Source organism: Telopea speciosissima, chromosome 3 (assembly GCF_018873765.1).
Source record: "Telopea speciosissima isolate NSW1024214 ecotype Mountain lineage chromosome 3, Tspe_v1, whole genome shotgun sequence".
Lineage (NCBI taxonomy): Eukaryota > Viridiplantae > Streptophyta > Magnoliopsida > Proteales > Proteaceae > Telopea > Telopea speciosissima.
In genome coordinates, this window is record NC_057918.1 from 60,505,409 (window position 1) to 60,522,233 (window position 16,825).

General features: G+C 41.1%; 1 protein-coding gene across 1 annotated transcript in view; it reads left to right on the forward strand.

Annotated features, from left to right (window-relative positions):
* Window positions 1–1,312: 1,312 nt before the first annotated feature.
* Window positions 1,313–16,825, forward strand: part of LOC122656594 (DEAD-box ATP-dependent RNA helicase 20-like) — a 62,529-nt gene continuing 47,016 nt past the window's right edge. The window contains exon 1 of the mRNA XM_043851187.1: window positions 1,313–1,694. Coding sequence (XP_043707122.1) covers window positions 1,410–1,694 — 285 coding nt within the window. The 5' untranslated portion in view covers window positions 1,313–1,409. The remainder of the gene's footprint in view (window positions 1,695–16,825) is intronic.

The window sequence follows — 16,825 nt, forward strand, 5'->3', positions numbered from 1 at the left end:
TGGAACAGGATTTGGTATCCCCACTTTACCAAAGATCAAGTCTTCTTTTGGCGTGTTTGTAATGAGGGACTATCCACCAGTGAGGAACATTTATCTTGTAATTTGTCTATTACTTCAGCATGCATTAGATGTGGATCAGCAAGGGAAACTGGCGATCATTAGCTTCTCAAGTGCCCATTTGCTAGGGCTGTATGGTTTGGGAGCGCATTAACTTATAGCCTCAATCACATCAAAGTCCGAAAGTTTCAGATTGGTTAAGTAGCTGAGATCTATCCTTTCATCATGATAAAAAGGTAGCTTAGGAATCCCTTTCCCATGCATCTTTCTTATGTTGGTACCTATGGCGTGCTAAAAATGACCTAGCTTTCAACACTAAAAATTGGTCTCCTCAAGAGGTTATAAGTGCTATTGAAAAAGCTTTTATTGAGTATTAGTCCACTACTTCATCTTCAGCCATGATTCATGCACCATGTGGGCTGAATAGTGCTACATCAAGTGCTGATTGGAGTCCTCCATCGCCAAGCTTCATGAAGATCAACTATGACGCTATAATGTCTAGGGGTGAATCAAAGGGTGGTCTTGATTAGAGACCATAGAGGCTGGTAGCAATAGGTGGTCTCAGTTCCACATTGCATTGGTTCAACACTTCAAAGAGAGGCTATTGTTGTTGGACATGCCATTACTCAAGCCCTTGCATCAATCTTCTATCATTTACAAGTTGAGACTGATTGTAGAGAGGTTGTGAATTATATTTTCGAGCTAGCAAGTTGTCCATCCATTGATATTGCTCCAACAATTGAATATGTGAAGCATCTGGCTGCTTCCTTTTAGTTCAATTTCTTTTTATTATATTTAATGGATTAGGAATTTGTTTGCTGATTCCTTGATTAAGAAGGCTTCGTCTATCATGTATATGACAAAGTGGCCAAAATCCGTTCCATGGCTTCACCGACTATGTTTTTATGAGGCTATTGGCTGTACACATTTCTCAATACTAAATTTTCTTTTCACCAAAAACAAAAAAAGTATAGCGATATGGTTGGATGGGTTTCTTACACCACCTTAGTTCCTACATCCCTAGATTTATATAGATAGAGAGAGAGGTTTAAAAATATGTTTCATCGGGTCACTGCCCACAGTAACTCGACAAATTGGACAAATTGAAACAAATTAAAAAAAGCACGTCTTCTACTTTTACAAAAAAAAAAAAAAAGAAGAAAAAAAGCACGTCTTCTACGTTTTGACATTCGTTACTCATTCGTACACTCACTTACATCACACTTTTTCTTTTGGTAAGAACACTCAGTCATACTCCCATTAATCTCGTAACGTCGGAGCAATCTTTCTTCTCATTTTTCTCTCGTCGCAGCTTCGAAGATTCTAGAAAAGGAACACAGAGAGAGGAAGAGATGTCTTATGTTCCACCTCACCTTCGGCAATCTTCTGCAATTCGGAGCTCCACAGCTTCCAAAGCTACATCAGAAACCCTAGATAACAATCAGAAAAATTCATCTTCGAGCCTTCATTACTCTTCTCTTCAGTCCTGGAGCTCATCCTCTGCTTTCTCCGGCATCTCCAATGCCACTCATCGGACCCCCACCAGTCTCCCGCATTCTAGAGCTCTCCCTGCGCTTGAACCTGTTTTCCAGCAGTGGAAGCCGTCCGAGAGAGTTTTCCGTCTGAAGCCTGAACAGGTTAGGTCACTGTGATTTGGGGTTCGTTTGTTTATGTTCAGGGTGTTTTTGCAGTATGTTTTGGTTCGCTTGTGTTTCCATGATTTTCTCCGTCTTTTTTTAGTTGTTCACGATTTTTGGCTTTTGGTTGCATTTGGTGGTTGCTGCAGAAAATTTTTTCCGGGATTTATCATGAACAAGCGTAGTTCCTGTCGTAGATCGTTTCTGAGTACTTTATGCATTGGTTCCTGTTGTTGATTCACTAACAGATTCCCTTAGCTGATCCAAGCTACCATTGAGTTCCTTGTTAATGAATTTCTCTTCTTGGATATGTTTATGCTGCGTGTGTTATTTTTCAGTTTGCCACCAGTTCGGTTTAATAAATATGTTTTATTGACTAATGTTTTTGACATTGCATTAATGTATCCTCTTTATAGATAATCAGATAGAGAAAAAAACAGATGTTGCTAAGGATCATTTGTTTCTACTGGAGTCTACTGTTTGGCTCATTTTCTGGTTCTCTTGATGGGTAAAGGGATATGAAGAGATGGGAGTGAGAAATGTGTGTTGGATACGGATAAATTATGGTATTCTAAGGGAAAATTGGCTTTTATTAACTGTGGTATAGGGTTTTTTGGTGGGCATTATGTATTTGTGTGGTAAAATACATCTTTAAAATGCTTCTCACAAGTAATAACAAGCTCACTATATTACATGTTCAAATGTTGCTTATATGAATAGAAGTTTGTCCATCATAGAAAATATTGGGAGGGTCTTTTTTGGTAGAGTGACAACAACTCTGAACCTCTCATAGTTAGTAAATTCGTGTCTAGTGCACGAATTATACCATTCCCCATATTTTTTAGATGAAAAAAATCCGCATATTTCCAAAGAGTTGGAAAAATATTCACACTTTATACTATCGCATATTAAATGCGTAGTATACTTGTTTTATACTGTTTAAAACATAAAAGACGAAATTACCATAACCTTGAGGCCAATCCTTCTCTTGAAACTCAATTACCAAAAACCTTTCGGCCTTCATCCCTTCATTCCTCCGCTGCTGCAAACCCTTCTTCCATTCTCAAATCGAGCTCTCTTTTGCTGCAATCGACGAGACAATAATTGCTGGAGTAAAAGTGTAAAACCAGGCCCTCTAAGCCTCCCTTCGTGCCTGTGCCAAACCCAAAATCTGTAACCAGTACCTGCAAGTAAAGGAGAGAGGAGAGAAGAGAGAAGAGAGAAGGAGAGAGATGATGGAAGAAGAAGATAAAGCTAAACCATAATAGTCTAGAATGCAGAGATCTATCATGGGTTATGCCTTTTATTTATAAAAGTTGAAAAGAAGAGAGGTTGAGAGAATAGATTGGCTTGTCTGAGTGACAATGGCCTTCATTTATTTATAGTAAAAATAGAGGATTACGAATAAAGTATGCTAGCTAGGGCTGGCTCATAGGCCTTATCTAGCATACAAGTACAATGAATTTGGACGGATTACATAGAGAACCTTATCTTCAACACTTCCCCTCAAGTTGGTGCATAGATGTCTCGCATGCCTATCTTGGAAACAATAGGTTGGACGGACTTAACAGATTAGCCTTTAGTGAAAACTTCAGCCAATTGGTTCTCCTTGGTAACAAATGGGGTGTATATCAAACCCTCCTCAATTTTCTCCTTGATGAAGTGCCGATCAATCTCAACATGTTTGGTCCTATCATGTTGAATTAGATTATGAGCTATACTGATTGCAACTTTATTGTCGCAATAGAACTTCACAGGCCCCCCAGGTGCTATCCTTGGATCACTGAGAAGCATCTTTGGCCAAATGAGTTCACATAATCCCTGTGCCATTGACCTGTATTCAACCTCGGCACTGGATCTAGAAACTACAGATTGTTTCTTGCATTGCCATGTAACCAGATTTCCTCCAAGAAAGGTATAGTGACCTGAAGTGCAGCGACGGCCATCAATGGAGCCAGCCCAGTCAATGTCGGTAAAAGATTCCAACTTCAGACTTATATTATTTGAAAATGAGATACCTTTTCTTGGAGCTGACTTTAAAGTTTAAATACCTTAGAAATTTAGAATCCTGTATACTGCCTTAAGGTGAACAGTCTTTTGATCATGTAGGAAATGACTAACAATGCCTACATCATAGGCAATATTTGGCTTGGTGTGAGAGAGATAGACGAGTCTCCTACAAAACATTAATATCTCTCTTTATCTACAGGGTCACCACTTGTACTGCTAAGTTGGTGGTTAATTTCAATGGGAGATTCAATGGGCTTACAACTAAGCATACCTGTTTCTTCAAGATGGTCTAGGACGTACTTCCTTTGGGAAATGAAGATCCTTTTGTTGGATTAGGCTACTTCAATCCCTAGGAAGTATTTGAGTTGTCCTAAGTCCTTCGTCTCAAATTCAGCTGCCAATTGACTCTTTAACAGAGAAATTTCTGCCTCATCATCATCGGTGATCACTATATCATCCACATTAACAATAAGAGCTGTGACTTTGCCATCCTTGTGTTTGACAAACAAGGTATGGACAGTATAACTCTGTTTGAAACCAAACTTCTGCATAGTTTCCTGACACCTGCCAAAATAGGTATGAGGTGATTGTTTCAGGCCATAAAGAGATTTCCTGAATTTGCATACTTTGCCAGTTGTAGTTGATGAGTCAAAACCAGGAGTGATGTCCATGTAAACTTCTTCCTCGAGATCACCATTAAGGAAGGCATTCTTTACATCTAATTGCTGAAGATTGCATCCAAGGTTTAAAGCACATGATAATAGAGCTCAAGTGGAATTCATTTTTGTGACTGCTGTAGGTCTGAGTGAATCCCATAGTAACCAGTCCTGCCTTATATCGTGCAATGGTCCCATCTGCATTTTATTTCATAGTGAACACCTACTTGCACCCAATTGGTTTCTTTCCTTCAGTACGAGGAACAAGCTCTTAAGTATCATTTTTCTTCAAGACCTGCATTTCCTCTATCATGGCAGTCTTCCATTTAGGGTTTGAGATAACTTCTTTCTAGTCCTGGGGGATAGACATAAAGGATAATGAAGAAACAAAATCCCAAAAGGTGGGAGAGAGGGATTCATAGGAAACAAATTTAGAGATGGAGTGTTGAGTGTAGGATCTAACGCCCTTTCTAACAGTAATAGGAAGATCATCATTAGATGGAGAAGAATTGTTACCTGTTGTGTGCTCAGGAGCTAGTTCAGGAGGTGCAGAAGGATATGGTAAGGTAGGGACAACTTTCTCTTAGTGAAGAAAATAAGTAATGAGCTCTTTTCCACCAGTCAGAGTTTTCCCTGAACATTGTCCCCCTGATGAGAAACAATACCAATGGCAAAAGGATTTGGAGAACTTTCACTTGGAGGCATCGCTTCCTTAAGATTGTTCAGATGTCTGATAGAAAGGTTCATCCTCATGGAAGGTAACATCCATCGTGACGAAGAGCTTATGATAAGGGGGGTGATAACATCGGTACCCCTTTTAGGAAGTGGAGTACCCAAGAAAAATACACCGGAAGACTCGAGGGTCAAACTTATAGCGAGTTGGAGGGGACTTGTGGGCAAAGCAGACACCCCCAAAGATCTGGGGAGGAAGGTGAGAGGCAAGGGCAGGGTCAGGAAGCTGACTTACTAGTGTTTTGAAGTAAGATACAGCTGAAGGAACCCGGTTGATGAGGAAGGCAGCGGTAAGAATTGCATCATCCTATAAAACTTCGGAACACTGGTAGGGAACATAATAGATTGGGCGACTTCGAGGAGGTGCTGATTCTTTCGTTCGAGAATACCAGTTTGCTCAGAAGTCAGAACATAGGAAAAGATTGTGAAAGAATGCCATGGTCGTCAAGATACTTGTGGAAAGGGCCATCAATATACTCGGTCCGGTTATCACTTTACAAGGCTTAAACCTGGGCATTAAATTGTGTCTGCACCATGTTATGGAAGGTTTGGAAACAAAAAAAGGCTTCGGCTTTTGTCTGAAGGAGATAAATCCAAGTTAAGCGAATGCAATTATCAATATAATTAATAAACTATCGGTATCCACGTCGTGCAATAGTGTGAAAAGGTCCCCACAATGTCCTCAAGGACGTTTTACTTGCAATGGATGTGAAATTGCTAAACAGTGCTTTATTAAAGAAGGAAACAAACGATTCAAAATGGGAAAAGAAGGATGCCCCAGACGGCGATGCCATTGATGTAACTAGTGAAGGTGACTATTAGCCTGAAGAGTGGTTGCAAAGACTGGAGGAGATGCAACAGGAAATTCTAGGTCCAGATAATAGAGTCAATCTCTCACCCTACCATAGCCAACCGTTGCCCCTGTCACCAGATCCTGAAAAACACAATGAGTGGAATAAAGTGAACGCAATAGTTAAAATCAATAGTAAGGCGATAAATTGAAAGTGAATTTGCATATGGGTTAGGGACATGGAGGACAGATGATAAAAGAGTTGGTGGGAGAAAAAGGGAGAGCGCTTTTACCAAAAATAGCAGAAAGAGAACCCATCAGCAACTCGGACCTTGTCCTTACCTTAACGGAGATATAGGTACGAAACATTTCCGAGGAACTAGTCATGTGGTTAGAGGCTTTAGAATCTAAGATCCAAGAAGAGCTAGACTGGGATGACGCAAGAAATATACCTGATTGGGCTAGATGAGAAGCTGAGGTAAAAGCTGCCATAAGAGGAGCACCAACACCCATTTGTGCCATCATATGTTGAAGAGCCAACATCTACTCTGAAGAGAATGGAGACGGAGGCACAAAAGGGGAACCATCAGTAGTATTAGCCACGAGCTGGGAGCGTGCCGTGTTTACCACCACGACCTCCCCCTTTAGGACGACCATGAAACTTCCAGCAAGTTTATTTGGTGTGATGGGGAAGGCCATAATGGTCACACTTAACTGGCTCTTTGACAGGAGCAACTGGTTTAGGGGAATCTATTTGAGGGGTAGTAACCAATGCTGATCTAGAAGGTACCATTGTAGGCATCATAATTGAGTGGCGACACTCCTCATGCTGAACCAGATTATAAGTTTCAAGTATGGTAGGGAATTTATCACGGCCAAGAATTTGAATGTGGATCTGATCATATTCCGGATTCAATCTGGTGAGAAAGTCATATACACTTTCCATTTCACGCTCCTTCTGGAAGCTACTGGCATCAGCAGTATAGGGCATGGAAACAAGGTAATAGAAGTCAAGCTGTTGCCACAGGTTATTTATAGTGGAGTAGTAAGCAAGGAGTGATAACTCATTCTGAGTAGTCTCATGGACTTGGCAACGTAAGTCATAGATCTGAGCATAATTATTAGTCTGGGCATAGGTTTGTTTGGCTGCAGTCCATAAGTCTTTAGCAGAGTTTAACAAAACGAAATTGGGCTAATAGTTGCTTCCATAGAGTTTAACAAAAAAGACATGATGATAGCATAGTTATCAAGGCGTCTAAGCTCCTTGGTCGCCTAGGTGGGGGCCTTGAACGCCTTGATCCGCCCTGTTGGCGTTGCCTTGATTTTGGATCCTCTCCAACGCCTTGGTCGCCTTTTCGCCTTGATAACTATAGATGATAGCATCATTGGCCAACCAATTATTTGCAACAGTAATCTCAGTCGGTTTGGGAATGTCACCATTCAAATAGCCCAAAAAATTGTTCCCCCGGATAGTGAGAAAGCACACCCAAGACCAGGTGAGATAATTTGTTCCATTCAACTTTGTAGGTCTTATTTGGAGAGTAGGGTTATGGCCATGGGTTCCAAGATGACCCAACACACTACCCTCATCTCCCCCCTTTAGAGGAAGTACTACTTTCATCCACTGAAATGGAGGAAAAACAAGAACCAATAAATAATAAGAAAGTCACTCATTGAACGAGGCTCATAGGTTGACTACAATAGTGATGGAGAATCCTAGGAAATAGGGGCGAGAGGGCAGCAGCCCTAGTGAAGAGCAACAAGCAGAAGGGCTATGGCAGAGATCAACCTAGGTAGTGCTTGCAGTGTTGGAGACGATCAGGAGCCTTAGCGAGGCCTAGTATGAGCACGGAAAGAAGGGCAGGGGCCCTGTTGGTGCTGATAGAGGTGGAGGCGACCATGGGGAGATGCAGAGGTCTCGGTGAGGCCTGTGGTGATCGCAGGCAGGAATAGGTGCCCTGTTAGTACCGGCAGAGGCGGAGGTGACTAGGTGGAGGCGACTAGGCAGAGACAGTAAGGCCGATGGTGTTTGCAGGAAGGGGCAAGTGCCCTTGGTTACTTGTCGGAGCCTCAGACAACCAAGTAAAGGACGGTAGAATCCCTGGGGTGCAGTCAGAGCTTGAGACGACCAAGCGAAGGAGGGCAAAAGCCCTAGAGTATTGTCTTGGCCTGGGGTGACCAACGAGGTAGGGCGATACCCCTTATAGGATTTGTAGAGGGCCTCAGTGAGGCTGGGAGTCGTGCGCGAGAAGGTGAAGGACCGAAGTGAGTTAGTCGTGTTGTGGGATCCGAGAGGGCCAAAGGCAAATTCTAAATAAAAAACTCAGATGGGCCTTGCGCCTTGGTGATGTATGATACGGGGGCAGGAGCCCTAGTGTTGGTGGGTTGAGGGCGTAGGGCCATGATACAGTCAGTGGTCAACGGTAAATGGATGCTGTATGATCTTAGGTGACCATGCTCGGCCTCCCTGAAAGTGTAGGCTGACCTTCAGCGGAAAGGTAAAAAATACTCCAAGTATTGGGCTTTGATACCAAGTTGAGAAGAAGAGAGGTTGAGAGAATAGATTGGCTTTTCTTAGTGACAGAGGCATTCATTTATTTATAATGAAAATAGAGTATTACAAATAAGGTATGCTAGCTAGGGCTGAATCATAGGCCTTATCTAGCATACATATACAATGAATCTGGATGGGTGTATGACATAGAGAACCTTATCTTCAACAATAAACCTGTAAATACAATTGTAATCTGAATAGGAAACTAAACTTGGTCTAAACAATTAACTTACTTAGATTAGGAAACTGACAACTAACTCCTAGCTTCTACTAACAATTAAAGACATGAAGCAATATAAGAAATCACGATAGGGACTCCCTATCGTGGTACATATCTTAACACTCCTCCTAAAGCTGGAGCACACATATCAAAGGCTCCATACTTCGGCTTGAAACAACAAGAACAAATATTAAAAGCAATACCAGTCCTGAATAGCAGTTGTAGACGCCAATGAGCATGGAGAGAACTTTATTTAGGTAGCAATATCAGCTCAAGCACACAAATCATAGCATCATTAGTAGATGATAATCTTTGTGCCAAATAAAATTAATCAACAATGAGCAAAATAAGCGGTAGTAAACACTAATCACATCCCACAATATCATAGTAGTTACAGTAACATCAAAAGCACTTCTCAAAGAAGGCTGGTAGTAAGTAGTAATCTTCACAAAGAAAGGTAAAAGTGCAGCATCCAACGGCTACATCATAAGCTCTTGTCAAGGAAGGTAGGTAGTAAGTAGTACTTTGCTCAAACAATGACAGATAAAAGTGCAGCGTCCAACGACTATATCATTAGTTCCTCTCAAAATAAGCTAGATAAAAGTGTATAGGTTATTGCAAACCCAGATCTGATTAAGAAAGATCAAATTCTCTCTTGAGCCCCAAACAGAGGTCTTAGATAAGATTCCACTGATAAATATGCAATATAGGTTACTGCGAACCAAGTAACTGCATCAGGTTGTAGTGGACCAAGTAGCAACATCAGGTTGTTGAATACCTTCTTCATAGATAAAATTGTTGCTGAGGACACAAATAAGTAAATAATAATAATCTTCATGTTTCTAAGGACAGTAACAAATAAATAATAATAATAATATTCTTAAACTGATGACTTGAGCAGATACGAATCTCCAATCTCTCCCTCACGTGTAGCACGACACGTGGACAAATAAGGCATTGGTTGCTATAAATAATATTCAACCAACATATAATACTCAGAATCAAGGTTTAAAATCTCGTCTCGTCTTACCATTTCGGGCTGGTCGAGGTTTCCGAAATATCCAAAATATATCGAAATTTTGCTGAAATTTGGTATTTTTTCTGCCATATTTCGACACTCCATCTCGGTGGGGTTTTGGCGATATTAAGGCCTGATACTTCATGAACACCCTTATTTAAGCTAAATAAACTCATTTAAACTTCATATTGCAAAAAAAATGAACTCAAAGTGGTGTTTTGGGTTTGCACCCTTGATTGACAGTATACGGCCGGACCCTGATGTATAAATAGTTAAATACACATTGGTTAATGAAATATACCGAAATTTCACGAAATTTTGACGAAATATACCAAAATTTACCGAAATTTGAACTTTTTTCATTATGGAAGCCCATCTCGTCTTGGTAGCGTCGAAATATACCGAAATATACCGGAATTTCGGTGATATATCGTGAAATTTTAAACCATGCTCAGAATCCTCGGAGCAATCACAAATAATCTCCAATCTTCCGTTCACGTGAACAAATAATGCTGAGGCTGTAATAAAACATAGGATGCGGGATGTGAGCATCACAAAAAAAAAATAATCCAGTAATCAAGAGTGGCTGCAAATAATCTCCAATCTCCCCCTCACTATAGCAAATAATCTCCATGCAAGTAGTAATATTCAAAAATTTCAAATCCCAAACTGATGTGAATTGGGTCCACCAAAGCCATAAAATTGCAAATACACGGCCAAGGATAATTTTGTAAATCATCCATGCAATACCGGGTTGAAACCCAATTATTGGCCATACTTATGGGACCACCCAAACAAAATATACCAAATAATGCAATCTGGTATTCCAAAACCCGACTCAGATCGTTTATAGGGCCACCCAATCAATAAGACTCCAAGTATTAAAAGGCAATAGCAGTTTGATAAATAACCAGAATTTTGCAAGGGGCTATTGGTAAGTTGTTAAGGATTGTCTAGATGTTTAGGTTAATTGTATGTTAGGATAACAATGATGACTCAATCTTACCTATTGTTGAACACACACTGCAGATGGTAGTGTTTGTGTGTTGGTTGTCATTGTTGTCAATACAGTGCATGTGTTGTTATTGTTGTCAACACAATGCATTTTGGTGAAGTACAGTGATAGAGGCAATGAGTGCACAGTGGCAGACCGGGGCAGTGTATGTGATCATGATAGTGTATAGATATCATTCTAGATGAGTTGGCAGATTTCAGGTAGTGACTAGATCGTGTCCCAACATCCCCAGTAGTTCTTACAGTGTTCACAGTGGCAGTGGCAGTGACATCATTATAGGGGTTTGGCAGTGTATATAGAAGTCCCATAGTGTTTGGGAGTCATCCAGGGGCATTTCTGTCATTTTAGGTATGAACAACATTACAGGGCATTTCTGTAATTTTATAGAGTACTAATGGCCTAGATAGGTGATAGTGAGCATCCAAGAGTATGTTGGTGATTTTGATCACAGAGGTCGGTGGGGTGTTGATGCAACTCACGGGGCATTTTTGTCATTTGACAATAATGTGACATGTTGGTAGTGATGCAGGAGCATATGTGCTTATGTGGCTGCATAGGACACTGTACCTCAGCCTTTAACAGTTCTTGTAAGCGTTAAACAGCCCTGGGTGAAGGCTAGTTGCATTAAAATGTTGATTTCATAGGTTTCCACACTGGCAGCGTGTTGGTCGGTATTTTTGGAGGGTGTAACGGCAGAACTGGGTGGAGCAATCCACATGAATATTCTAGCTCATTGAGTCTTCTTCGAAACGCAACAGGAATAGCGCAATTCCGAGTTCGGATGGCGAAGTTACATCGATTCTCGTTTGGTCACCTAAAATGAAGGGCATTTTAGTCAATCTGAATTGTTTTTGGGTTCCCTGGGAAAAACAGCAAGGATTTTGCTGACGTGGCTAGTTTAGATTGGTAGTGCTCCTCGTCACGGACACGTGGCCGCAAACGGCGCTCAAATCGGAGCTAAAACAAAGAAGTTATAGCCTAGATACTGGTAATCTGGTAGGCTGGAAGTGCAAAAGATTCCAATCTACAGGATAACATTCAACTGGGATTTTAAAATTTGAATGAACGGTCCAGATTAATCCAGATCTGTAGACGCTGTGGTCCTTGACTAAGTGTAGCACCCGCGTATGAAGCACCTCACCGAGATTCCTTTTCGGAGGCATCTATTGAGCCGCATTTCATCCTAACAGTTATGATGAGATCGACGGCCTAGAATATTTCCTGCCTTCACCGACAAGATTGATGGTCTAGATGAGACCGTATGAATTGAGCCAATGGGTGTGCGAAACGTTGCCTGCCATTGTCAGCCTTTGACGATTGACCAACTGACACCTTTGACGCCAATCTGACGGACTGCATTAAAGCTTCAGTTCCACGATTTTGATCGACCGGTCTCTGATTTGCACAATGCTGCACATGCGCTACATGGGATCAAGATCCGTTTTAATGCATTGCGCGTACACCCTGCTCTCCCACGAGATTCCATTTTGAGCTCTATGAATGGTCCAACTTCAAAACGCGATATCTTCCTCATCCGATGGCCAAATGAGGTGAACCAAATTGGGATTTTCTCATTTTGAAGAGCTCTATCTCCCAGTAACAAAAAAAACAGAGGTGTTATTCATTGAAAAATCCGGATTTTAGGAGTTGAAGCTCTCCTTGCTTGAAGAATGCATTGAAGACCTCTCCACCCACCTTCTTGGATGTTTGAAGGCATCTTGAAGTGCTCTAATGGTGGTTGTGCTCCATTGTATGTTTGGGCAATGCATGGAAGTGCATTTATGTGAAGAAATGCAAGAGGAAGAAGAAGAAAAGAAAAAAACCCTCTTTCCCTCTTGTTGTATGCACATGAATCGACTCCCATTTACTTTCTTCAAGCTGCTGTAATGGAGGGGAAACATTGATGCTCGAATTTGCTTAGTGTGGTTTACAAAAATGGAGTGAAAGAAAGGGGAAGAAAGAAAAGAGAAGGAAAAAGAAAGAAATAGAAGAAGGAAGGAAGAAGAAAGAAAAAAGAAGAAGGGGAAAAGAGGAAGAAGAGAAAAGGGAAATTTGTGTGTGTGTGGGTATGCACTCAAGGTGTTTGTAAAAACACTGAGGAAGAAGAAAGGAGAGACGGGAAGAAGAAGAAGGATTGTCTACTGCCAGACATCCCTTTGAAGGTCCATCATTGCTAGGGAACCTTCTCTGAAGCCGGATTGCCATCGCCAAGCTTCTTCGGAATACAAGTGATTAGAGACATAGCATGTTGTGAGCATTTCTTTTCCAGTGGCATGTTATTTGATATTGTGTATTTATTTGTATATGCTAGCTAGGTTGTATTACTGCAAAGACCTCGACTAGATGTGGTTTCAGTGTAGGGCATTGTTATAAGTCTGATTCTTTATTTTAATAACCAGTGGGTGTTGGGTACCATTGGGGGTAACACCCTTGCTGCTGTATTCATTAGGGGTTGAAGCAGACAAGGTGTCCTGAGTCATAGTTGTGACTAAAACACCACTGGGGTAGATTGCCCTTGCTTTTGTATATCAGGAGTGGAAGCAGGTATATGACCTGGATTGTTGATTGCAGTTGAAGACCAGTATTGAGTAAATGATGAGGTCAGTGTGACCATTACTCCGTGCACGTAGGCAACTTGCTGAAGCACGTATATCTTTGTGTTGTGGATGCTTGCTTGCTTTTGTTAGAAGTGCTTTTCTGCAGGATGGTTGTACACACTTGATAGAGCCTTTGACAGTCAGGCTGGGGTGTGTATGTGTGTATGTATGCCAGCAGTGATTGAGAGTGTGTGCTTGAGTGACCAGCAGTTGGCATAGCAGCTCTTGGCAGCAGGGGTTGTGAGTGTAGTTGTGTGAGCCTCTGAGTCAGGGTTGTCAGATTGTGTATGGTGGTATGATTGTGCATTTGAGAGGATTACATCAATGACTGTGCAGAGTGCTTGGGATATAAATAGGTGAGCTGTGAAGTGAACCTATTGAGGGAAAAGTTTTGAGCACACTGATTCACCCCCTCTCAGTGTCGACCTGGGAACAACGCCTATCATAGCATATTTTAATTGGTTGCATATCTATAAATAAGCAATGGTCTTTGTCATTCTTGACAAGCCCAACCATTCTTTCAATCTCTTCTTCTCAACTTGGTATCAAAGCCCAATACGTTGGGTATTTTTTTTCCCCGCTACCAAAAGAGATCAGCCCTACGCATTAGAGACCTTGGCCTCCTAAGGCTGAGCATGGCCACTTAAAACATGCTGCCTTTACTCATATGTTGACCCACTGACCATACTATGGTCCCACGCCAACTCGTTATGCCTCACTATGGTCCCACGCCACCTTGTCACCATGCCCTCACCGGTCACCATTCGGGCTCTCACCCTCTCACCGTGCACCGACTAGGGCCCCTGCACCTATCTGGCCCACCCAAGGCCCATGCCCTTCTTTGCGATCACTGCTAGGCTCCCACAAGGCATCGCCCAGGGCTCCCTGTCCTTTTACAACTTCTGTCACGTGTCACCAATGGCTTCTGCACTCTGTGACCTTCGCTTGACCTCTGACAGGTCTCTGTCTCAATTGACTTGATCAGTACAAGCTAAGAATCATATGTTTGCTACAAAAATGAATTCTGAATATGACACTGCCCTCTTTTCGAAGGATTCCTTTACATACTCCGTGGTCTTTTTTCTCATCTCCTTTACTTCAACAACTGATTTTGGTCTCTATTCCAAATCTTCTACTTGAGATGTTGTGGAATTGAGAAATCAGTTTTTCCCCCAGCTATTGACAATTGTTGATTTTTCTAGCTCAGTTCTGATGCTCTTAGCCTTAGATCAGGATGCTTACAGACATAGTCATCAACGCAACTAGGTGACACAAGGCGTTGGAGGGGCACCTAGGTTTGCAATATATGTAATATAACATAGAAGCCATATCAATGCAATATGATCTAATTATGATGCCTTATTATGAGTAAACTAACATATAATAATCAAAACATAGGAGATATAAGCATACTCATAAAAAAAACATAAATCAACATAAACTCGTGAAGTGTCAAACAAGGTGTGCTATCACCTTGGACCCTAGAAGGAGCCTGGATGCCTAGACGACGCTTTGACAACTATGCGTACAGATTTTGATAGGGGCACTCAAGTTAAATGTTCTTCTGGATGACGTCGTAGATGTTCTTTTGGATAACATCATTCAAGCCACTTCATGGACAGTTCATATTGGAGCTGATACTGTTTCCTCTTGGTGAACTTTGTCTTGGTTATTCCAAGTCAGTCTAAGAACTCTACTATCTGTGACGATCAAATCGACATGGAACTAAGACCTCTATTTGTGTCCATCGTTTCAATTATAGTGGTAATTGTTATTGTGTTTTTTAATTCCTCTTTGCATGGAGGCAGCGGTCTCATCTTGTGGGGTACTTCTTTAGGGCATGTTCGATAATTAGAGGTACTGAAAAGTCCCAAATACATGATATTCTTCCTCAGTCAAGATTCTTTCTCTTTTTCTGGTACTATATTGTATCGTACTATCGTTAATGCAGGATAAGTTACAAAAAGACCTTTCATGCTGCTAATGGGCCCACGAAGTATTAAAAGAGAAGAAATGAGCCATGACTCATGAGCAGGATTGATGTGGAGAATCCAATCTTAGAAAACCAGCTTCAGCAAATGATTATCTAAAAATCAATATGAAATCCAAAAAAATCCAAAAATGATAAGACTTGATATTCAGGAATTAGATCCATGTATCTAAAACCTAAGTTTCATTAATAGGAGAGCCTCAACTAAGTTTCAAGGGTTCATGGTCAGACTAAAAAACAGAGTCTGGGATGTTTGATTTGTTCTTTTCTTGACATAGCTTCAATTTCAACCAACAGAATAGCAGAATCACAATCAAGCATGTTACAGGTCCTAGGGACATTCAGATTCAGGTTCAGCATGAAAAAGACACAGAGCGACTTGGTAGGTTTTGTGGACTATGCTGTTAAACATCCAATCTGGTCCAGCAGAAAAGAAAGTAACTGAGCTGGGCTTCTTGACCTCTTATGTGGAGTAATACGGGTCAGGCATCTGCTTAGCTGGTAGGCTGATGGGTAATTTGGAGTTTGGACCTTTTTGTTAGACCCTCCCTATATTTCTTTTGCTGCATCAGAATAGGAAACTTTCCTGAACCCTTTCAATGACTAGAAATATTTCTTTATTTAAGCTATACACCCACAAAAAAGATGTAGTAGTTTTTAAGGATTGGTGCAGAAAAGAATAGAGGTGGCCCCTTTTCTTCACATCATATTAAAGGGGTGCAGCTCTGTATGAGTCTTGTTCTGCTGAGCAAGTGTATCAATGTATGCCGAATTGCTCCACATATGGTTCCTCGAACAGCATTTTCTAAACGAACCAGAGCAAATCGCAATTGATCTTCTAAGAGATCCACTACAGAACGAATACCTTTATTTTCAAGTGATTTGTACCGTCAAGAGTAGCCATTGTTTTATCAGTGGGATTGGCCCAAAATCTTGAGTCGGAAAAGTTGGGCTATAGAAACTGGGTGGGAGATTAGCAAGTCCAGTGTTACTTTCTCTATTTCCTCTATTTACTCGACTTTCCCTTGTTTCTTCTCCTTGCTCTGCGTAGGAAGGCTAGCAACTCTTGGTCCGTAAGTTTAAGACTCCGTTCCTTAGCCTAGTCTATATCAACAGCTAACACAGTCCGGTATGGAATGAACTTATAATCATGGAATCGACTCGATCATCAGATAATAAGTTCATAACCCCAGCCCATTCTCATTTTGTGCGGGGTTGTTTTGTTTCCTTTTTATTAGATTTTATTTAAACTAAATGCAAGCTACTATGGTATTTCCATTGCATTTGGGACATATTAATTCCCTTCTGGTGATTTCCTATGCCATATTTTTTTGAGTTTGGCATGCACGTTCTATTCTGTTTTGCACATTCTGATGTTTAGGCCACTGATCTGAAATGTGGTTGCTCTAGATCTGATCAGTATGCTAGGTAGTGCTTCATCAAAGTTTGTTGTTGCATTTTGTTGAGTCAGTAATCAATATTTGCTAGTTAGTCAGGATAGATTGAAAGTGAACTTAACATTAAAGCCAAACATGTGATTTTTCATGCT